Source organism: Emydura macquarii, unplaced genomic scaffold (assembly GCF_026122565.2).
Source record: "Emydura macquarii macquarii isolate MOO-44397 ecotype Brisbane River unplaced genomic scaffold, CSIRO-AGI_Emac_v2 contig_450, whole genome shotgun sequence".
Lineage (NCBI taxonomy): Eukaryota > Metazoa > Chordata > Testudines > Chelidae > Emydura > Emydura macquarii.
In genome coordinates this window covers 9406672-9430606 of record NW_027130587.1, presented here as the reverse complement: position 1 = coordinate 9430606, position 23935 = coordinate 9406672, and the positions used below count along the sequence as shown (strand labels likewise).

General features: G+C 42.7%; 1 protein-coding gene across 4 annotated transcripts in view; it reads right to left on the bottom strand.

Annotated features, from left to right (window-relative positions):
* Positions 1-12173: 12173 nt before the first annotated feature.
* The window catches only part of GALNT17 (polypeptide N-acetylgalactosaminyltransferase 17), a 235303-nt gene continuing 223541 nt past the window's right edge, over positions 12174-23935 (bottom strand). For 2 of the 4 annotated variants that reach the window (XM_067537921.1, XM_067537924.1), the window contains 2 exons: positions 16006-16173; positions 12174-15341 (listed from right to left, as the gene is read on the bottom strand). In XM_067537921.1, coding sequence (XP_067394022.1) covers positions 15213-15341; positions 16006-16173 — 297 coding nt within the window. In that variant the 3' untranslated portion in view covers positions 12174-15212. Of the gene's footprint in view, positions 15342-16005; positions 16174-22638; positions 22970-23935 lie in introns of those variants that run through there. The other 2 variants (XM_067537922.1, XM_067537923.1) reach the window with 2 other exon arrangements.

Genomic DNA, 23935 nt, shown 5'->3' with positions numbered 1-23935 from the left:
GCACCATTGGAGAGTATCTTATTCTTTGTTGGGGGTTGCTTCCGGACAATGCTAGAAGTTGCCATAAAACCAGAATAGAGTCTAAATTCTAGTCTGAAGTGATTTACTCAGGGTTTGAAATTCACACCCTTAGAATTAGCATATCTTTAAAGCAGTGCTGTGCATACAATTCCCAGAGCAATTCAGAGCTGAGCAATAAAGCTGCAGTTTACAGGTTATTTGCGCAGGTTAAAAGCAGTCTAGAATGGCAGAGTTTATTAATTAGTACTTAGTGTTTGAATTGCAGTAGCATTCAGAGGTCTCAGTCAGCATCAGGGCCACATTGCACAAGGTGCTGTGCAAATCCACAGAAAGACTCAGCAGCTGCTCAGAAGAGTTTGTAATCTAAGGCCCAGTCCTGAAATATGATGCTTGCAAGGTGACTTCTGCATCTTTACAGAGCCCCAGAGGGCTGTACGTATCTTCCCACATGCGGCAGCTTGCAGAAATGGAGCCAGAATTGCTCAAGGATACAATAAATGAGCGTGAGAAATTAAAGGAGGAAAGTGGAAGGACGGAGGAGGAGAGTGAAGATAAATGGGGGTTCCATGGCTTGGTTATTGCACAAGAACCAGTAGGTAGATCCAGATGGAATGTGTTGCAGGTGAGAAATTCAAGTGCAGAGGGGACACCATGCTCCAGGGCTGGCAGAGGGAGGGGGAAGAACACAGTACAATCTTCCAGGGCAGTAGGCAAGAGGGGACACAGTTGCTCCCTAGTGCATAGGAGAGCAAGGGGGCAGCATCACCAACAGAATGGATCTTCTCAGACTGAATCAGGGCTTGCCAATTGCTCTTCCTGGCCACCTGACCCCCCTCTGTCCCTTCAGCTGCTTTCTCCACTGGAAGAACCTCCTTCTCTGCAGTTTCCCTCATCTGGAGTAGCCTCCCTGTGTATCCTCACTTCATTTCACAACCCCTGCAACATGATTAATTTAAACACCGTGGAGGAATTCAGGTTGTTTTCAGGCATGCTTTATGACATACTTCCATAGGGCAGTCTCATGTGGGTAAGTTTTCCCCTGCCATCTAAATAAATAATTAAAGATATCTAGCAGCCCTTAATGAGACAGCCCCACCCCATTATAGATCCAGAGTTCAATCCCGGCAGACTGCAACCACTGTGGAGGAGTTGACATCTCATTTGCTAAAGCAGGGTTCTCAAACTCTTTTTTGCTGGGACTCCCTTTGCAAATGTTTGACTGTGACGACCCTCACCCCCAAAAGTGACGACCTCCCCCACGTCATGCCACGCTTACCGGCATGCCTGAGAGCTCACAACCCCTCATTTGAGAACCCTTGTGCTACAACCTGCACAGCAAGTCAGTGGCAGAGTCAGGAACAGAACCAAGATTTTCCAACACTCGTGCCTCCCCATGCTCTAACCACTAGACTACACACCCTCCAAGAGCTGGACAAATGTAATCCAGGAGTCCTGACTCACAGCATCCCTCACACTTCCAGAACCAGAATTAAAACCCAGCAGATCTGGCTCCTAGTGATGATGTTCTAACCATTAGCACACACTCCCAGAACCAGGATTAGAATCCAAGCATCCTGATTCCCATATCCCCTCTCGGACTACTCCCAGGAGAGGCAACAATCACAGGCCATGCTAGAGATACAACACATCACACAGGCTGAGCGCTCCGCTCTTAGCTGGAGTATCATTCAAGAAAGGCAGACACTCAACCAGCAGCCTCTGCCCACTTCTGAGCTTGTTTCCCCCTCTAGCACAGCTACTTTCATTTCCCCCAACTGAAACGTTGTTGCCACCTGGCTGTTTGGAGACTGGAACGAAATGAGCTGGTGGTCTTAGTCCAGTCCTTACTGGATAGCGATCCACATCAAAACCCATCATCACCACCATGGGCACTCAGCAGCCTCTGTAGAGAGCCTGAGGATCAAATGGACAGGGCAACAATTATTCTTTTACTTCTCTGAGGTTGAGGAAAATAGATGGGGTAGCATGGAGAAGTCCACACTGAGGGCCTGACTCAAAGTCCATTGAAGTCAGTGGTAAATCTCCCATTCCTGGGTCAGACACTAACACTATCCCGTTTTGTATCCTGTTCTGTGGGTAAAGTATTCAGCACTTTTTTAGAAGAGCTGAGCTCTGGAGCAGCTGTGACATTGCCTTTGCTGGAGCAGCAGAGGGTGCAAGAAGAGATTCTTTTATATATCTATGCTGAGAATATAATTAAGCGCAGTCCCTTTCCCTTGGGAGAAGAGAGGGCTGGCAGGAAGATCTGCATTGCATCGCCTTTCATCTTCTCGGCAGCAAGCACAGAAAGCAGCATAAAGTGACGGCAGTAATTCACCCTGTGGGTGTTCTTATGGGGGGAGAGGGGCAGATGGAAATAATGACACCCAGAATGTGAAAAGCCTGAGAGCAGCCCCCACTTTGTTGTGGTATTAGTTTGGGGGCAGTGAGAACCCTTTGGCTCATAGACTTAGCATTGCAGAATCAGAGAGAAATAACATCCAATAAACTAAAGTATGTCTGTCATACAACCTGTTCTATCTGCCCTCATCCTGGTATTTTGGGCTACAGATGTAGTTCTCGAGGGCTTTGGTCTGGGATTGAGAAAAAGTGTCTTTGCCACTGACATTTGCATGATCACAGGCAAGTGGTTTCATCTCTGTTTCTCCTTTGGTTTGTCTATCTAGATTATAAACTCCTCCAGACACTCCTATGTGTTTGTACAGCACCTTGCACAATGGGACACCAATCTTGTTTAAGGCCTATATATGTTAACGTAATAATAGTACGTCTCAGGATACGGTGTACCTTTACTCTTAAAGGTAATTGCCATGTAATGTTAAAGACTGCAGCAAGAGCTACATTCATCAGTATGCATCCTACATCCACCCAGTGTTCTATTTAGATAGGTTTAGCAACCGGGGCCCTATGCACCTTCACAAACAAACAAACAAAAACAAACCACATACCTGGCACTCTTAGCAAGGTAAAAATCACTCCTAAAACAAATACACAGTGTCTGTATTGCACATCTATCACAGGCCTCATGAGAGTACAACATTTTAATGAGCTGTGGGTATTATGGGATATTATGTAGCTTGGCAGCGAAAGTAGTCCATCAGTAACTTTGTCTTATTACTGTATAGGATGGTACCAAAAATATTCTCACTCCTAATCACACTTGGCTTCTCTGGCAATTGCTATTAGCATTATTGACTGGAATGTCTGTCTTATTGCAGTTTCAGGGCATAATTGAAGAGAAATGGATGAACTTATTACTTTTATTAATTTACGAACAAATTTGCAGCGTGCAAGAAATTGTTCATTAAAATACAAAGGGAAGTTTGTTTGATCTTAAGGACTAAGGATAGGCTGTGAATAATGAATGTATTTTACCTGTCACTTAGCTAGGAAGAAATCAAATACCTAGAAATACCAACCTTGACTTTGTACGTAATTAAATATTAAGTAACATTTTAACAGGCACTTTCCACGCCTCAGCTTGCAATTCCAGCCGTTAAATAATTCATGAGGGGTTAAAGACAAAACCCCTTCTCTTCTGATTAGGATGGGTGGCAACTGTAATTTACATCAATTCACCTACGGCTTACTCTTTGGTAAAAGAAAACTGGTGATAAATCTGATTGCCAGAGGATGGAAGCAAGACAATAGGTTTTCCAAGCTCACCAAGGCCACTTTCACCATAGCTGGGGCTAGAACAGTTCATTAGTTTGAGAAATCAGCCTGAAAACAATGCATCTCAGAAAGCGTGCGTCTCAGAAAAATTGTGTTTTCCCTCACTTGCTATTGTTAATGATCACTAGCGTCGCAGCGGTCAAGAAATAGCAGCTGATTAATGTCATTTTCTAGGAGCTGTTAGATATCCATCAAAGGCCTGAGGAGCATCTCTCTTGCCTATTGAAACACAGTTTATCCACTGATGGGATTATAATTATCTCGCTATCAGCTGCGAGGAAGTAGCTCAGCGTGAGGGTTGCACTTCAACTGTGGAGGTCACCAAAATTATTCTAGTGAGAAATGTATCACAAGACTAGAGGAATGCTTACAGCCCAGCATTGTCTATTATCATCATCTTATTGAGGTAGAGCCTAGGAATCATGGACGAGGATCCCATTGTGCTAGGTGCTGAATGAACACAGAACAACTTCCCGTAGACAGAGAACACTGGGTGATTACCTTTATTGGTTACCTCCGCTCTAAGGACTCACGGCCCAAGGCACTAGAGTTCTGACATTAGGAAACACAGAGGACCTAATTTGGCTTCACATGCTGCTCCTGTGGTGGGGAAGGAGGGTTGGTGAACAACTCTATGCCATGCCTCTCTCGGCTTCCCCCCCTCCCATCCTGTGTCTGGAGCAGTCCTTGCTCCAGCTATTCCGAACATGCTGAAAGTTATGCTAGTGACTATTCCAGTTCCCAATCGCTCCCAGAATCCAGGGGACCACAGTGGTGGTCTACTTATCTTGCTCCTTCTAAGCAATGCCAAACTCTACTTAACCACGGCTGAGAATTAGGGCCAAATTCTTGACTTTCTCAGCTGAGTCCCTGGCAGCTCTTTCAAAAGCTTGATGTTCTCTGTCACGCTGGCTAGATTTTTTTTTGTTGGGGGGGAGGGGGAGAATTTATTATATTATTTAACATCAATATGTCAAAATCATAATAATTCATATGAGATATGCCATGTCAGGTACTGTTAGAAAGGCTGTAATGTGCTAAGTAAGATGATGATGTTTAAGTTCATGTGTTATATGTGTAATGGAAGTTATGGATATGGTTGATATATCTGTATTTCAAATTGTGCTGTGTCTGGGCAACACCCCAGACAGGATGGCTGCAGCACTAGCCTGCTTAATGGCCCATTAAGGAAATTCACTGGTACAATGGGCCCAAGGGGAGAAGCCAGGGATATACCTGATGAATCACCAGGACTTACTCATGTGACTCTGGACTCCCATCTTATTCCTGTAAAATTCTACAAGCAGCATGGCAAAGGCCAAAGGATATAAAAGGCAGCTGCCCGACATCCATTTTGTCTTCGTCTTCAGTCTCCAGCCTACCTCTGGATCAACTCATCTACAACTGAACTGAAGCTGTGAAACAAAGGACTGAGACCCATCCAGGTATTGGATGCACACCAGAGGGACTATACAAGCCTGCAAACTCCACAATTCTACTAGAAACCTGATGTATACGGACTTTCAAATCAATTGTATGTGTCTGATTGCTTTAATTATTTAACATTTCTCTTATGGTTTGTTTCTTTCTTTTTATAATAAACCTTTTGTTTTAGTTATTCAAGGATTGGCTGGCAGCGTGGTATTTTGGGTAAGATCCAAACTTATATTGATCTGGTGCTGTGGCTGACCCTTTGGGATCAGGAGAAACCTTTATGGTAAAGCGCATACAGTTTTAAATAACTGGTCTCTTTACTGGACCTAGTGGCTGACTGGGAGCCAGAGACTGAAATGCAGTAAAGGGGGCTGTGTATATTTGTATATCGGCTTCTTGATAACCAGTGTGGGGAATCAGAAGTGTTGTTTGTGGCTGGTTGGGAAGTCTGACTTCAGTGTCACCCACCAGTGTTGGAAGAATCTGCTCTTCTTTTACAGCCTGCCCAGACCTTGGCATTTTCAGGTGGCTACCCTAGGCACGGACGGGCCACATTCTCTTCTATCCCTCCATCTCCCTGCTCTGGGAGTCAGACCAGTCACTACTTTCTGGCTGTGGAGGTCAGAATAGGGCCCCTAAGTGGTCACTGATGAACAAAGGGAAGCATTGCCACTAACTCCATCTCATGCATCAGATAGCACTGGGGGGAATTATTTTGTTCATTTCCCCATTATAGACACAGACCTTGATATTATAGCCTATATTTTATTAGGGCTGGGAGATCCTGGAATGTTCTCCCTCCATCAGAATGGCATTGATTGCTAGCAACGGACTTACCCTTGGGAAAGTATTTGGCTTTTCTTCTCAGGAAGCAGTGTTGCTCTCCATGATATCACACTCTGCTCTAGCTCAGTCAATTGTCACGAGTCGTAAATATTTGGGGACCCTCTTCCCTACAGTGCTGCCTCTAACACCCTGCTAAAGGAAGCAGCTTCTAAAATCTTTTAGGGGCTGATTCTCAGTGACCACTAAGGCTCCTTTCTAACACCCTGACAGCTTAAAGGGACTGTAAAATGGGTGCCAGAATAGTGTATGCCCACCGTACTGCTAGAGTGGGACTAAATGCAACAGAATAAGCTCATTGGTATCTCCCTGCTCTGCAATATATCTTGATCTCAAATAGTGCTGGCTCATCAGAGCTGGGCAGGTATCAGTTCTCTCAGAGCATCTGCCATATTCATCAGCATTCTAGACAAACCCCAACTTGGAAAGAAGGAGTATTAAAATGCAAGCTAAAAATCCAACACAATCTGTATGAGAGCCATCCAACATTGATGAAAGGCAGGTTTTGTGTAACGCTAAGGACACCAGTAGCTGTGTGGATGCCCATTTATCAACATTAGAAAGTCAATTCGGAATCCAGACACTAACGCCTTAAAATTTTGAGAGGAAAAAAATTTAATCATTGCACCTAGGTTGGATGCAACCTCAAAAGGGAAACTTAAGAGTTAAAACAGAGGCCTAGTTACTTAGATGCAGTAGATGAGAAATCTAAACAGCAAAATGATGATGTATAAAGAACAAAGCAACTTGAACAGAGAACCTAACTACAAAGAAAACAAAGCAACAGAAAAATAAAAGAGAGGAGATGAGACATAGAGGAATAAAATAACCAGAAGGGGAGAAGTGGATATAAGCTATCAAAAGAAATGGCAAGAGGAAAAAAAAAAAGAGACTGAACAAGGAAAGATACACAGAGAATAAATGGACTGAAGAGGACATAAATGGAACAAATCCATGCAGAGAACAAAGAGCCAAATCTAAAACAGCCAGAGACACTTAAAATAAAACAAGACAGCTAAAGACAAAAGGCGAGGAGAACAAAAATAGCACCAAAGCTGAAGACAAGGTAAAAATGATATAGCATTAAAGACAACACAACCCAAACAGCAGAACAAAGAGCAATTCCTACAAATATATACAAAATCCTCAGCTGGTATGATCTGGCGTCGTTCCAATGAAGCCAAAAGGGCTGTGCCTATTTGCACTAGCTGAGGATCTGACCCAAGACATGTACCCCTTCGCCTCCCTCCCCCCAATAGAATGCATTGCTTATTCTGCACATGTGCGCTCACGTTTTGTTACCGAGAGTTAAGAGAAAGCTCTATGGGCTCTAGCAGTGTGGATGCGTACCAGGGAGTGGGTGGGCACTGCTAGAGTAATGTTATTAGTTCTCAATGGGTCTGTGATTCCCTACGCTGCAGTGAGAAAGGTCTGTCTCACAAATAGGGCAACAAAAGGTGTATGCTTTCTTGGGAGTTGTGCATTTTTACTCCTGTGTGTGTGTCAGGGCTTAAAGTTTTCCCCTGTCTTCTTTACAGCAGATGACTCATCTCTGACCTGAATTTAGAAGCATTTTTGTCTCACCAGAAGGGGGCTTCCTCTTGCTATTTTCTGTATCTTTAGCCTTGTTCATCCCATTTAAAATAAAAAACAAAACCAAAAAAAACCTAATAGAACCATAAAGTAACGAGTGGAGTGACAAAGAGACTCCCCTATTGCCAGTCACGGTTAAGAAAAATAAAATCACTGTCTGATAATAAATAATTTCCCACTTGTTCCAACCCACGTAACTTACTTTTGTAAGTCAGAAAGTACATGGGTGTATCAGTCATGCACATGTTGAACCATCCAGTATGCCACCCAAAACTATCTTCTTCTCAGGTCCAATCTTGCAGGCTCTTACTCACCCAATGAAAGATCTTCCAAAGGGGCCTGTTATGGCTCCTGGAACTCATCAGGTCACAGGGAAGCCCTCTGCTCGCCACACTTTGTCCACCTCGGCACCTTCTACCGGCTATCTGGGGAATCAGCTCTCAGCCAGACAGTGTTTCACACTCAGTCCTGTCTCCGCTGGACCCTTCTTCTCGGAATTGGCTCTTCAGCTAAGTCACAATCCATGTTTCCCCCTTCCGGGGGTGAGAGGGGGCAAAGGGGGTGTTCTGCAGTCTATTCTAGCCACCTCCTGCTGTGGCCACTGCAGTCCTGCCATCAGTCCTATGGCAATCGGGGGTGCAGAGGGGACCCAGGCCCAGGGACCCTACGTGTGTGACAGCCTTTCAGGGCATCTCTCCCCACAGCTCCTCCATAGATTTCCCTGGGTCATTTGTCCGCAGACACAGTACCTTCTCCACCCTTGCTTCAGGACCTTTGACTGCTGAGTTCCAGCAGCCAGCCATTGCTCTGTCCAGGGTGCTGACAGTCCTTCCCCTTTGAGCTCCTAGGAGACAGTGTCCTTGCTCTGCAGCTCCCTTATATACTGGCCTCCTGGGCTCTGATTGGCTGCCATGTATCTCCTTCCTACTGGCTGCCTTTCACACAGCCTCACCAATCACCCTCTTAACCCCTTCCTGGCCAGTGAGGGGCAGGCACCCCATCACAGTCCTGACCCCATCCCTGCTAGCTGCAGGGAGGGGGCTTGGAGTAAGAACAGCTATACAAGCTCTGCTCCATCAGATGATCGCCTTACACTGGGCTGATTTTCTCATGGTTTCTCAACATTAGCCCCTTTGTACTACAGGAGCATTAGGGCTTCTTTGTAGCAGAAGAATAGTGAAAAGAGACCCTGACACACAGACAAAGCTTTAAGGGCTTATAAGATTCTCCGTTTAGCTACTGTACCTCCAGAGCTTGCCTCTCAGAATGCAGAGTTGTGTGAGGTTTATTGCCGAGTTCAGTTTCTACAGCAAATCCACCTGTCTGATCCTTAATATTGCAAAATGTGCTGGCATCCCCACAGTCACACAGTCTGAAGAGCATAAAAAAGACTTAGTTCCTGCAGAGTTTCTCGGCTACCTATGAAACACTTAAACATAACAATAAAACCTAGTTACAATAGCTAGGAAACAAGTTTTGAGGGCTATTATCCAGCATGTCTCAGAACATAAAATGATCACACCGAGTGGGATTTACAAGAAATCCCTAAGGGAGGCACCCACATGCATTATCTTTTATTATTAAAAAGCATCTGATATAGGCCTCTGCCAAAGACATCACGCTGAACTAGAAGGACCGTTAGTCTCTTCTGGGTGTAACAATTCTTGTATTCCTCCCAAACAAACATTTAGCATATAAAAGGAGATATAAAAGGTAGCATACAGATTGTTAATTTGTTGACACACAGTACATACAATATACTGCAGGTAATGAACTACCAAAGATCTCAACATGGAAGATGGGCCTGATCCAGAGCTGGCATAAGTAAGCATAGCTATGTTGGATTTATATGGTCTGATTCCCATTTATATTAGGGTCACTTTACACCAATCTGGCATTGTAGAAGGGTTTTAAGTGAGTGGAAAGCAGCCAGAGGGCAAATGTGAATCAGGCCCATTCACGCTTATAATCTATATAGACCAAACAGTACAGTCCTTAGGCAAAACTCCCATTGGGGTTAATAGAAGCGTTGCCTGTTTTAGGCCTGAAAGACTGGGCCCAATCTATATAGAAGTCACTTTAACCACCACTGAAGTGCAACTGCCTTATGGAGAGAACCATTCCATTGATCAGTGTGCACCCACCTCTGGAGAAAACAGTGTGGTCACCAAGGTCAAGAGCACAGAGTGTAACAACCATCAGCAATGCCACACAGTAGTCCAGACAAACATAAAAGGGTACTGCATCCAGTTGAAACTACAGTGGGGATTTGTCAAGGAATCTATCCAGGCCACTGCAGTTAGCACCTGTGTTCTTGAAAAAGAACCACAGTCTCTTTAATGAATGTTGTGTAACTCTTGCCTGTAAATGTTTGTGGACTGATTTTGGCAATTAGCTCACCCAAAAAAATACCTCAAAAGCTCTGACCCCAACTTTCAATTTTCCACTAAAGCTGCAAATTTTGCAAAGCTGCAGAATATCTTAAAGCCTGGTCTTTCTTCAGTTGTCACGTGGATGGCATTGCCAGGGGGAGAAATTCAGATCACTGAACCTGACAAAGATGTAAACTGATTGTTTATAAGTTTACAAGACACGCTGGTTCAAACTAGGGAGGTCTGAACCTCAATGGATTATCCAGATAACCTTGGAATTTTAGCTGGGATTCCTAATGGTTCACACAAGCTTTCTGCATGTTGCATACAAAATCAAGACAGTTTCATCTGCTGTTAACTTAGTTGCTTCAGAGCTCTTGCTATAGGGATTTCACAATGCTTAATTTCACACTGCATGACAGAGGGCTTAACTCCATAGCTATTAGCAGTGGATGAGTGCCCAAATTACTTAGTGGTCAAGCAGAGAGGCATTTCTATTGGGAGTTCATGAGTTAAATCTATGACTTTGAAATGAAAGAAGTCTAACTTCATTTGAGGGTTTAAAGTGAAGTTTCTGAAAACTTGGCTATCTGCCCAGGGCAGTGGCAAAAATACTGCTAAAGGGTATTGACTGTAGACATAAAAGCTCACTTTTTACTTTGAAGTTCCATAAAATAGGTTAGATTGTATAGTTCCCTCTGACCTGGACTGGTCCATTATAAAACCAGAAAATTTCAAAACTATATAGCAATGACAAGGCAGGTGTTCTTCCGTTAGTCTTATAATAGCCCTTAAAAAGAGCTTTTAGCATGACCCCATCCCCTGTGTGCAATGACCATGTGATTTCTCATCTTCTCAGTATATAATTTCATTATCTTTGAGACTGACAGACTGCATGGAGGGGTGGAATGGCAAATTAATCTACATAGGCAATCTCCCTTTCATTTTCATTTTCTAAAATGAAAGAGCCATTTTTATAAAAAACCCTGTGTGTTAAATAGGGAGCAGAGGATAATGAGTCCCTCTATATTTCAGTGGCATCTGATCCTTTTTAAATTTCTTGGGAGGCAAACCACCTGGACATTGCTTGTTGAAGCAATTAACAAATTACTAGCAAGAGTTGCAACATTTAAATCCAGATTTGCAAGAGCACCAAAGTTTGGGTCTCAGGTTTTGATTTAGGATTGTAAAATGCAAAGATTGGCCAAAACATAAGAACTAAAAGAATACAAGGTATGAATCCTGGCTCCATTGAAGTCAATGATAAAACTCCTATTGACTTCAGTAGAGCCAAGATTTCACCCAGGAGCTTGTCTGCTGAAGTTTTCTTCTTGATCTTTTTAAAGCCTTCTATGTATGCTGATTGAAAACCAATTTAGGGGAATTTCTTTCTTTCTCCCCAAATCTATATCTATTTGAGTTCCAAATTAGAAGGTTCTGAAATGCTCTGTTCACTTCCAAAATCCTCTTCTTTTTTATTTTCTTACCTTTACTTATATTATAATTTATAGGAGGATCTATCAAAGAGCTTCAAATGTTCAAAATGTTCATTGACGATCTCGTATTAAATGGAACCGCATTACAAAGTAAGTCCAGTTTCTTCCTCAGAGTAATTTCTTACAGACAAAGCCTGGTACAAAGAGATGGTTCTTACCGGCTGACCATATTACTTCCTGGTTCTATCCAGAATTGGAAGCAGAAGTGATAAAACAATAGGTTTTTCTCAAGCTATTTCTGGTCCACATAGAAAGAAGAAATACCAGAACTCTCACTGAGAACTCTGTTCAATGGGAGATCACCAGTCCAATTTTCAAGACTCACTGAGAACCCAGGCCTGCAAACACTGACTCAATTACATAGGTAACTTTACATGTCTGAGTAAAGTATCCTACATGCATAAGTATGGCAGGACTGACCTGTGGGTTTGGAAGTCATAGAAGTTTCTGATAACCATTCGAACTTTTTGGATGTTTATGCTGAAACATTTTGAGTTCTACCAACTCTAAGCAATATATGATTTCCTCTGCTGACCTTTAACAAATGAATTACTCAGTTAGAGGTAATTTTACTGCATTTATCATTAACTTTGTAGCACACCACCCTCACCTCCCTCAAGCTTTTTCAATGAAAAGTTTCTTGCCAAATTATTTTCGTTACAAGGTGGCAACTAACAAAGAGAAAAAATAACATACCTTTTAAAACATACACATCATGTTGTTTTTGTAAGTGCTAAAATTTATTACACAAGAGATGATGCAACAGCTAATAAGAGCGAAGTTCTACATTGACTCCTTACTTTGCCATTCAGGACAACTAAAAGATTTCACTTCATTAAGGACAGCGAGGGTGAAAAAAATCAGAGAAATGCCAATGAATGAGGGAATCTTGTCAAGCACGACTGAACAATGATGTTCATTGCTGTAGAAGGAACAATGAAATACATCTGCTCCTGTTCAATAAATTACTAAAACATCAGCTATAAACCTATTGCATGGCATTGAAAATTAAACTCATTAAACATCAAGGTAGCTTTATCCTGACCCAAATGGAAGACAGGCATGAGTGCTCTGTGGCAAACAACTCTGTGTACATCCAGTCTTTGGGAATCATATTTACATATACATCTCATATATTAATATATTTTAGCTCACCCTGACCAGAGGGCAACCAGAAAAATTATTATTCTGTGAGAAAGACAAGGAAAAGAGACTCCTCTCTTCCCACAACAGACAAAGCTTGATGTGAAATAAATTCTTTTAACATCCATGTAAAACATCGATAACTTGGCATGTCACTACTCCTCCTTCTCAATTACCCTGACACTGGGACCTAAACTCAATATCTTGGGGTCACCTATGATGGCTGAATAAATTTGGTAGTGAACATTCTTGTGGTTCAAAATTGAGAGAGTGATAGTGCCACTTTCATTATGCTGTTGTAATGAGCCTTGATGGCTGCCAGTGTAGATATTTGTGGCAAATCAGTATTGAACCAAATTACATTCATTTCTCTGTTTATCTCCCTCTCCCTCCCTTGACTTAACCAAAGCTCATGAAGAATCACAGAAGCCAGGATTGCGGTAAGCAGGTCTTAATGACAGAGATGCACCAGACCACGGGGAGTAGGGCTAAAGCTCTACAAAGTTGAGGGGTTTATTATTATTATTTTGTCTTCATCTGGCATGAGCATATTTTTAAAATTAATCCCACTATTTCAGTCAGGGGATTGCCTTGGTAGGATCTTCTCTCCTGTTACTTGTTCTTGGCATGGCCTGCACACTAGTATACTTACCCTCACTTTTAAAAGAACGGAATAGCAATAGGATACAGAAGAGTTGCAGGAGAGTCAGTTCCGATGCAGTCACTCCATTATGGAAGTAAAGCAAGTCAGTTGCTCAGCGGGCTGTTGGTTGGTCAACGTCTTGCTGTTCAGCCGATCAACTTCCCATTGGGCAAGGAGACTTCCATTGGCCCTCCTCACTAAAAGCATGCTGGACTGGTCCTGCAATGAGGCAGTCATTTTTGAAATCAGCATGCAGGAGAAGCAGTCACTTTGGGGGGGAAAGCTTGAGGGAGTTTTTAGAGGAGAACACATTCCAGGTGGTGGTGGGATTTGGCTACAGTTTGTAAAAAGCTGTGAGAAAAGATCCATTCTGCTTGGGGCCGCTTAGTGCAACAGTTAGGAAGTAGAAGATACAGGAGATAACTACTTTAATCAACCTTATGAACTGAGGCTGCGTTTTGCTGTTGCTGGAGGAGGGGTGTGTATTAAGTGGAGGGGGAAACTTTTTATTTACATTGATTTAGTTTAATAAAGGAATTGGCATGAGATAAGAATATAAGAAAGGCCATACTGGGTCAGACCAGTGGTCCATCTAGCCCAGTATCCGGTCTTCTTACAGTGACCAGTGCCAGATGCTTCTGAGGGAATGAACAGAACTGGGAAATTATCAAATGATCCATCCCCTATCATCCACTCCCAACTTCTGGCAGTCAGAGGCTTGCAATCCTGACTCTCTTGGCTAATAGCCATCAATGGACCTATCCCCCAGGAACTTAACTTTTTTGAACCATTTACACTTTTGGCCTTCACTGCATCTCCTGGCAACAAGTTCCACAAGTTGACTGTGCATTGGGTGAAGAAGTATTTCCTCGTGTTTGTTTTAAATGTGCCGCCTATTAATTTCATTGGGTGACTCCTGGTTCTAATATTATGCGAAGGGGTAAATACCACTTCTTTATTCACTTTCTCCACACCATTTATGATTTTATAGACCACTATCATATATCCTCTTAGTTTCTCTTTTCTAAGCTGAGCACTCCTGGTCTTTTTTATAGGCAAGATATTCTATACCTCTTATTTTTGCTGCCCTTCTTTTCCAATTCTAATATATCGTTTTTGAGATGGGCTGACCAGAACTGCACTCAATATTCAACATGTGGGTAGACAATCGATTTCTACAGTGACATAATATTTACTGTCTTTTATCTATCCCTTTCCTAATGGCTCCTACTGTTCTGTTAGCTTTTTGACCGCTTCTGTATATCGAACTGATTTTTTCAGAGAACTAGCCACCATGATGACAAAAATCTCTTTCTTGCATTGTAACAGCTAATTGAGACACCATCATTTTGTATGTATAGTTGGTATCCTGCTGCGGAGGAAGGGAAATCAATTGGCTATTTGGGATGCCTTTAGATCTGTCACTTTAAAGCATGCCTGTCCCACGTTAAAGAAGGTGGGGAAAGGAGACATTTTAACACAGGTAGTGACTAACTCAGCTCACTTTAGGCTTGCAAACTTGGCAATCTTTTTCTGTTTTATACAGACAAGTGATCTTGCTTTTCAGGTGGATTTGTCTAAGGTCTCTTGACTGATCCTTGTGTAAATCTTGATGGCCTTTGCTAAGAGCTTCAAGTAATTTGTGAGAGCAGCATTCCCGTTAATAAAACGTCCATAAAACTGCACAGGCTTATTACAGTCATTCCAGCAGGAATAAGTGAAACCTTCAGAGCTCTTGGTAGAAGAAAACAACAGTTCTGACCCCATTTCACCCAGTAGGAATCAGCTGTGAGAGATTAATATACAGTAAAAAACCCCAACAACACCCACTTCACCCAAGGTCCTCTCCTGATACCACGAATAAAGCTCTGTTTTTAGATTTCTGTCTTTCCAAAGCTTTGAAAAGGATCTCAGTCTGATTGGTCCAAGTCACTTATGTCTCGAGTGAAGTTCTTCAGACTGCTCTGATCTTTACTTGATGAAGTTTTTAATTGTCCATCTTTGTCCTGTGCAGCTGCGAAGAATGAGATCAAGGCCGGACATTCCTCTGCTCTCCACTTCCAAGCAGCGCCCAGTCCCCTTATTCAGGATTGCACCATTCTAAAATTAAAGATACAGGTAAGTACCTTCTCTGTGTAGCCAACAGGTGACTGCATGCAACCGTTGGGACAGGGACTGTGTCTTCCTCTGTGCCTGGTATGTGCTTAGCATTTGGTGGGCACTAATGCAAGCTAAGAAATAATATCCACTGAAATAAACCCTTCAGCACCAAAAGCATATATATATACCCATGACATTTCAGCTAACTGAGAAAATCTGTAACCTGCAAGTAGCAGGGTCTTATCCTCTGTGTGAGGGAGACATGATCACACATATTAAAACACTCCTCCGCGTAGTAAAAGGCAATTTGGAGTATCCGAGGTCTGCGTGACCTATCTGCCATTTTGTAATGAATCTATGACTGCATGAGTACGTAGGCACGGCCGTGGTCCGCAGATCTTGAATTCAGGGCCTTATGCACCAGCAGTACAAAGGCTCAGGTAAAAGGAGAAACACCCTTCATCTCACCAGCATTAAATTGTTCTTAAGCTGAGCAATTTCTGTGCGCGTAAAAGCAAGGGGGGGAATGAAAACCCTCCTCTCACAGCATGTTGGCTAGTAGCCCCTATCTCCGAAGAAATGGCCTCCCTCCACTCTCTACAGAAGAGACTATGTGACACAGGCCATCGTTAAAGGGAGACAAGGGAGCCCCGTCGTCACAAACCTGTATGAAATTCCAGCGCTTATGGAGGCTGCTCTTGACCTTTTCACAATCAAGGAGCTGAGGGAGCCGGCTTTTCATGTTATCCACCAGGCAACGGGTATCAGGCAAGAGAGTCGTGGTCCCAAGGGCCCCTAAGTGAAGGAATCCCTCCTTGGTGTAGCGGGCAAGCTGAGGGGGTAGGGGGGAAAAGACTGTTAGTACCTCTCGAGTATCATTAGAGATCAGATGCACAGGGGAGTGAGCTAGTGCGACTGGTGAAAGCCCTGTAAGGACAGAACAGGAGACGGGAATGACATGCAAAAGCCTGTTCCCAGGAGATTTCTAGCCCAGTTTTGCAGATACATATAGCGGGTGTGTGTTAGACAAGTACAACTCCATGAGTGGGTTCCTTTGGCCTTTATTTGGTGTTGATACTATGCTAGTCATGGTGGTGAATGACCTTCTACTGGTTTTATATTGCAGCCGGTTGGCTATTTGGGTCATGCTGGACCCTTTTACTGCTTCTGATATGCTTAGCAGTGGGTTCTTCTTTTAGCAACTAAATGCCATTGTGGGTGTGTCTAGAACAGCCTTTCAGCAATTCTAGGCATATATAGAAAATAGGAGCCAATAGGTAAGGACAGCCCATTGAGGGATTTGATTTGCAGTCATGTCCCTCGGGATCTGATCCAATCTTAAATTCCCCATATTGTTCCACATGGGGGTGTGTGTGTGTGGCTAGAGATGATAGATATAAAAGCCTCTTCATGTGACCATTTCTAAACACTGGAGTAGCAGCAGGATCCTGATAATGCATAACTGTATATCTCACTTCACCCATGCAAATTCTGTCTGTTCTGGAGGAAATGTTGAATGATATCACCAGCAGAAGGTGTCAGCACTGTCTTGTCCTCCGCCGTGGAAGAGAGAAGCCTTGCTACTGGGCAGAGATTAACTATAGGAAGAGGATTGCCTCCCTCCTCATCTTTTATGTGCCTTCTTGTTATTGATTGTCCAACGATCTGCACAGTTGTTTAAGACAAAAGGCTGATATACTTGAAATGTTTAAAAAAAATAGTTCCCTAAACTTTTAAATTCACGGATTGAAAGAAGATGAATGACAGCACCTTGCCTTTTATAATCCAGAGGAAAGATATACCCAGCTGTTTATTTAAATTATGAACCAATTCATTATCCAACAGACAAATGAGAAGCATTCAGCACATTAATTAACTGAGTATATATCTGTGACCCAAATGCTTAGAGAGAGGCAGTAAATCACACTGGGAATTATAGCGATCTTTGCTGGAATAATTAAACATCAAAAATCAAGTTAAAAACACTGTAAAGAGGTCTGACTTGAACCAATAAAAGCACACACAGATGATTAAGATATTTGCTTCTAATTTCACCTTTACTTCACTATGTTGGTTTTAGGCATACAAGTACATTGCTGTGGGATGGCATGCATGATTATCTCTTGCTTTAGTGGCTAGTGACTATAACAGCATGCTATTTATTGACAACTCATTGACTCCTTCAGTTCATTTGGCAGGGTTTTTGGTGCATTTGGTGCTGACGTTCCCAGGTTCAATCTCCAACTGGAACAAAGGGAGCTGGACTGGGGCGGTTGAGGACAAGATAGGGCTATACAACACCAAGCCGCTACTGCTGAATAGTCCCTTAAGAACATTACACTCTTCCCACCCTGTTCTCTTTGCACTGAAGAAAGCTCGGATGCAGCAGAACACATGGACTTTTAGCTGTAACGTCACGATCAAACTTTCCCTTACTATGCACTGAGAATTTTTTTCCCTGTGGTTTTTGCCAGAGTTGTGTTACGGTTGGGTCTGTGGAACGGAAAGGAGTGCCTTCTGGAGGTTTATGCAGCAGAACAGAAGTCAGGACTTCTGGGCTCCATTTCCAACTCTGCCACTGAGTCACGGAATGGGCCCTGGCCAAGGCACTTAAACTGAGGTATGGAGGGGTTTATCCATTTGTAAAACAAGAGTAATGCTCACCTTCATCACAGGAGCTTAATTACTTCAACTCTGCTAAGTGCAATGAGATTGTCTGGCAAGACAGGCTACCATATGTACAGAGCATTAGAATTACTCTAAGAGCAAATCAACAATTGCAGAATGGGGAAATTCTGGATTATCTGCTTTTATTGTTGCTGATGTTTTTATTAATCAAACCCTAAGCAATGAAATACTCCTTGACTGACTGCATGTGTTTAGTAAAGCAGCTCACAAATCTTTCAAGGACTAACAATCACACTCCTTTCGAACGGTCTCTTTAAGAAATCCATCTACAAGCGCAGGAATACGGTACAAGTCATTTTCATTATGCCGCTTTTGAAACCTTAGTTACCATGTATGTAATTATTGTATTAGGCATCTTTTCTTTCATTATGTTTGGCAGCTTGTCTTTAGCCTGTTGGCCTAGTGCCCACAAGGCAATAAAATTTCTGTGCTTAGATGTTATCTCCTAATGTAGTGGGAAAAGTAACTAGAGCAAAAATCAAATCAAGCCCTGAGAGGCAGGGGGCAATGGGAAAATGAAATAATTTGAAGAACAAACATGGATATTATGAGAAATCTATCACAGTGGATAGATTAGATGTGGAGCCTGCTGACTATAATAGCCACATAAATAAAGCCCAGAATGCATTTCTAGATCGACTTCAGTATGCTGCATACTATTTGATCTAGCTTCCTGTCAACCACACTAGAGCTTGCAGTTGCAATACTACTCGGTCTTTTTCATCAACTCAAAGCCGAGGCCAGTTATTCCTGGAAAACGTCACTGCAGAAAAAGGCTGTTTCAGAGAGTTAACATTATTCACATGCATCGATGAGTTACATTTATTTAAGAGTGTGATTTTCAAAAATGCTGACATGACTTAGGAGTAGTGGGGGCAGGTCAGGGGGGATTCAGGACCTAAAAATCTTTTTTTTATAACTAACTAGATATAAAGTTGGCAGGAGGGTCCTTCACCCTCCAACCGGGGCTCGATCCCCTCACCCAGAGCGAAGTGTGGGGAGAGGATCCCTGCAGCCTCAAAGCCAGCCCCAGCTCAGACACCCCCTGGAGGCCATGGGGGACTGGCACCCCCAGGGCTCCCTTGTCCCAGCCCTGTGCTCGGCTCAGGCCCCACTCACCAGCAGAAGTGGAAGGTGAAGTCCCTGAGGTCATGCAGGAGCTAGTGCTGCTCAGAAGGCCTGGCCCACCTCACTTGGCAGAGAGGGAATGGCACCCGGGTGACATGCAAGGGCAGGACCACATGCTGTCCTGGTTCTGGGGCAAGTTCTGCTGCCACCTGCAAGTGCCCCAGAGAACCTGGCCCCAACTTGCATGCAGAGCCCAGCCCCATCCCATCTTCCTCTATCACTGTCCCCACGCTGTGCGCGAGGGCAGTCAAGCCACATTTCAGCCAGTGGTGTTACAAAAACGTTGCAGGGAGTGTTGAAAGTCAGTTTCCACACAACAAAATTGCAGGTTCTGTGACTTTACTTCTAAGGGCTGTACTCTCCCCCGCTAATTTCTACAGAACAAGTTATTCATATTCATGAATGGGTCCCAGACTGGCAGGGACTGAATATGCTGCAGAAGAGTATGGACATCTCTGGGGATGGGAGAGGGGAGAAAGAGCAGAAGGAGAGGAAACAAAGTCATAGGAATTACCATAACAGAGCTTTATAAGTATGTCTACACTGCACTGTAACCTGAGTCTGAGAGACCCGGGCTTGTGGACTTGTTATTTCCAAGCCTACGCTTGAGCATCCACACAGCACTGTAAGCCTGGTTTCAGGGTACTGGACCCAGTCTCACAGCCATGCTCATGCTGACTTGAGTCTGTAGTTTGACCTGTGTCCACACTGTAGAACAGGGCTTGGACTGGAATCTCAGTGAGATGTGGGCTCTGACCCACCCCCCCAAGCAGGGCCCTAAGAGCTACGGCCTGAGTGCTGTCTAATGCAAGGCAGACTGATCAGGTTGTGGACAGAAGGGGGTCTTGGACTCAAACCTGGGCCTGGCCTCAGTATATGGTATAGACATACCCTATCAGGCCACTATGAGGTAAGGATTTTCAGAAAGAGGCAGGGGTAATGGAGGGAATCCAAGATGAACCCTAACAACCAACAAAAAAATATAGTGACCAGATTAAAGGAGATTAATATGAAGTTACATTGCCTGAGAACAACGGCTGACTTTGTGCAATGTTGAGCACATCCACAAGTGGCCCCATGGGACTATGCCTCTAAGTAAATGCTTACCAGTACACGGGTTGCATAACCTAGCCCCAGGTTAATAAGTGAGGTTGCGCTAATGCCCTGGCCGTACAACTGCCACATATTACTATTCTAAACGTCTTTACAGTCCAGACGAGCATTATGTAGCTATGTCTCTGTGCAAAGGATGTAGCAGCTGCATGTGTTTTTATGAGGGGAAAGGGAGGGAGGAGTGGGGGCTAGAGAAATTATGCATTTATGGTTTTTTGGGTTTTGTTTTGTTTTTTAAGCTAAGCTGCAGCTTCTGCAAATTTAGGCAGAGCTGGGTGAACCTCACCCTATACAAATGCACTAGGGCATCACTGAGTTTGATCGCCTCATTTGTAAATGTGACATTAACACTGTACCCTCCTTGATTACGGTTTCTGGCTGGTTGCTTCTCTGTGAGGGAAGAAAGTTAATTGATCGTTCTTGACCCTATTGAAAAATAATTTAGGGTTGTTTAGCTTATTTTCTGCAGAGAGCAGCTGATCAACTAGCCACACTACATAAGAGTACAGTATTTCAACAGAATTTAATCTAAATGCTACTTATCCCCCCCCCACCCCCCACCCCCCCATGAACACACTATTCTTCTGGACTCTCTCACTATAAGTGGCTTTGTCCCTGAATCCTGATGCTTAACAAAATTTGCTTGAGCAAAACATTCTATCTTATAATTAAATGGAATGAATTGCTGGATGGACATTATCTTATGTTTTATATTAGCATAACAGAAGACACTAGAACACCACAGGCCTGTCACTCCAGTGACATATTACTATATTATTGCTGTAATACATCATTACTGCAAGGTGTTTTGGTGATGTATCACTTAAAAGATGAAGCTATCAGAAAAAGTGAATCCAAGAGCAGATTCAATTTAATTACAGGATAAAAGGATTCTTCATCATTCACCCTTGGTGATGAAGTAACCTGGAAATGAGTGAAAGCCTTATGTGAAAGAAGGGAGGAAGGAAAGCAAAGAAAGAAAAACAGAGGAGACAAACAAGAAAACTAAAAAGGCAAGGAGACAAACGTGAGCATGGAGATACTTTGAACAAAAGAAAAAATCTAATTGACAATACAAGCTACAGCATGTGTCTGACATCAGGGCTCTGATGCCAGATTCCATTTTTTCCAGAGCATCAAAAATCACAGATTTGTCTGCTCAAACTAGTGCTGTGGTACATAAATGCCTGTTTTATGTGCCCAAATTCCATTCTCTTTTTTTGAGCAGCTTGACATACCTCTAGAATGCCCACAATAATTGGTGAAATCATTATTTCTTTCATGGTTTGGACTCTTGGGTTGTATTCTGGTTCTAGTTTTGACTCATTCACTGTGTTATTATTCCTCCTCCCCCCCCCCCCAGTCTTGTGTCTGTCTTGTCTATTTTATTTAAACTGAAAGCTCTTCAGGTTGTTTGTACAGCACCTAGCTCAAGGGGACTCTGCTTTTGATTGACTCTTAGGAAGTACCATAACTAAGTAAAATTACTGAACTACCAGGGATGATGTGGGAATTAATGTTGAAGAACACAGAGATCCTTGAATGAAAGGCACTATTGTCGAAAGGAGGAAATTTCCAGAGGCAAAGGAGAGTTCTGAGGCCAGCTGCCTTTGAGAGTTACAGAGAGGGTGGTGTGTAACTGTTCTCTTTGTGCCTTCAGAGATCTTGGAGCCATGTTCAGCTGAGATGTTGCTTATAAGTATTCAACAGATTTATGTGAATAGGTGAATGGTTGTAAAACACGTGAGAAATGGCAAATTTTTATCCTGATACAACTTCAAACAGTTGCTAAATACCCCCAAAATGGGAATTTATAATGGAAAAGTCTCTAGAAACATCTCCCAGCATGCTCTTAGATGGCACCATAGCCAAGAAAAACTGTTGCTATTTGTTGTTAAATACAAGGGAAACCAATTTTAGTTCTAACAGCAAATTTGATATACAGGCCATAAAACAACCAGTGGTGAAAATTAAAAAATTCTTCCTTTGTACTATTTCCCTACTCTTGTGAGAGCCTAGTTTCAAAGCTTGTGTGCACCTATAACCACTTTTTAAAACATTTTCAGAAGGCCATGATACAAATGATTAGTCTGAAACAAAAGAACTGCCAAAAAGCTGGCTTTCAGATGGAAAGGAAAGGAACAAAGTAGATCAGAAAGAAAATTCTGCTTTGAGCTGGTTTGATAGGCAGGCTGAAGGAAACAAACAGCAATACAACATTAAGCTTAACCAAAAAAGAAGTAGCAGGAAGAAAACCTGCTTTTTGTTCTTCATCTCAAAGCCCAGAGTTAACAGGCAATGTCACGGTTATTTAGCTTCTCATACAGTTAGAAACTTAAGGCATAAGCTTCTGTCTAACAAAGTGCACTATGCAGTTTTTTGCCATTTAATAATGAATTATGCACACATTCACAACAGTGGCTAGATTATATTTCGTAAAGAGCTACATAATTGACTGATCTTTGTACAAAGGGAAGGATAAACTACAATAGGATATCCATCTTCCCCTTAAGGCTTAAATATGAATGTGAACTGATCTCTTCCTAGGTACAGGTGGCCCTACAAAAGTTTTCAGTTCAGCTTTAGTGTGAGCTAGTATCCCACCACTGAGATGCTTATCAGAACTATTCTACCCTGATGAATCTTCAAGGGTGGCTCTCTTGGGACATTTCTGGCTCACGGGCTTTCAAATTTTCCAGCTGAAAACGAGAAGAGGAGAAGACTTGTATCTGAACACATCCGAGACCCTGAAATTCAATAGGGCCTTTACAGCAAGGGAGCTTTCTAATTATTTGTTTTCTTATGTATTTGTATGGCCGTATTGCTATACAGTGTGAGTGCTTCAATATATTTATCCTCCCAACACCCTTTTGAGGTAGCTAAGTGCTATGATCCCAATTTTACAGATGGGGAACTGAGGCATAGAGAGACTAAGTGATTTGCCCAAGGTCACACATGAAATCTGTCGTGGAGCTGGGACTTGAACCCAGGTCTTCCTCAGTCCTAGGCTAGTGCCCTAACTATAGTACCATCTCTCTGGAAATGGGGCAGGTGTACCATGTTCCCCGAAAGTGAAATGAGCAACCCAGCCCATTGCTGCGGACACAGGATCACGTCTATTTGATGCCATGATTTAGCTGTAAATTTGAACTCTAGTGTAATGATCTCCCCCTTCATAAAAGGGGAATAATAATACCTCCTTTGTAAAGAACTTTATGATGATAGACGTAGAAAGAACTGTATAAGAATTTGATTATTATTATTTGCAAGTGCTATTAGAAGAAAGGAGGAGACACCATTTTCAAAACACGAGTTTGACAAACATCTCTGGTAATCTATCCTACCACCAGTAAAGCGACAGAGCCAGAGCATGGCTGGAATCAGTTAATTAAAAGGCTGAAACAGCCTTTTGCTCAGCCAGGAAATTAATGCTTTAGCTGCAAATCTTTTCAATTAATTAATTACCTTGAACAAGTTTAGGAACCTTACCGTCTTGTGGGAGACCTTTTTCCCCTGCACTCCTTTCTGATTCATGTGAGAAATTGATTTCCTTAAGCAAGCTTTTTATTATGCAAATATCCGGTGAGCACCTACCGTGATGGTCTGTTATATTTCACAGTTATGATCTTAATAAATGCAATTGAAGCACTGAGCTGTCTCATGTA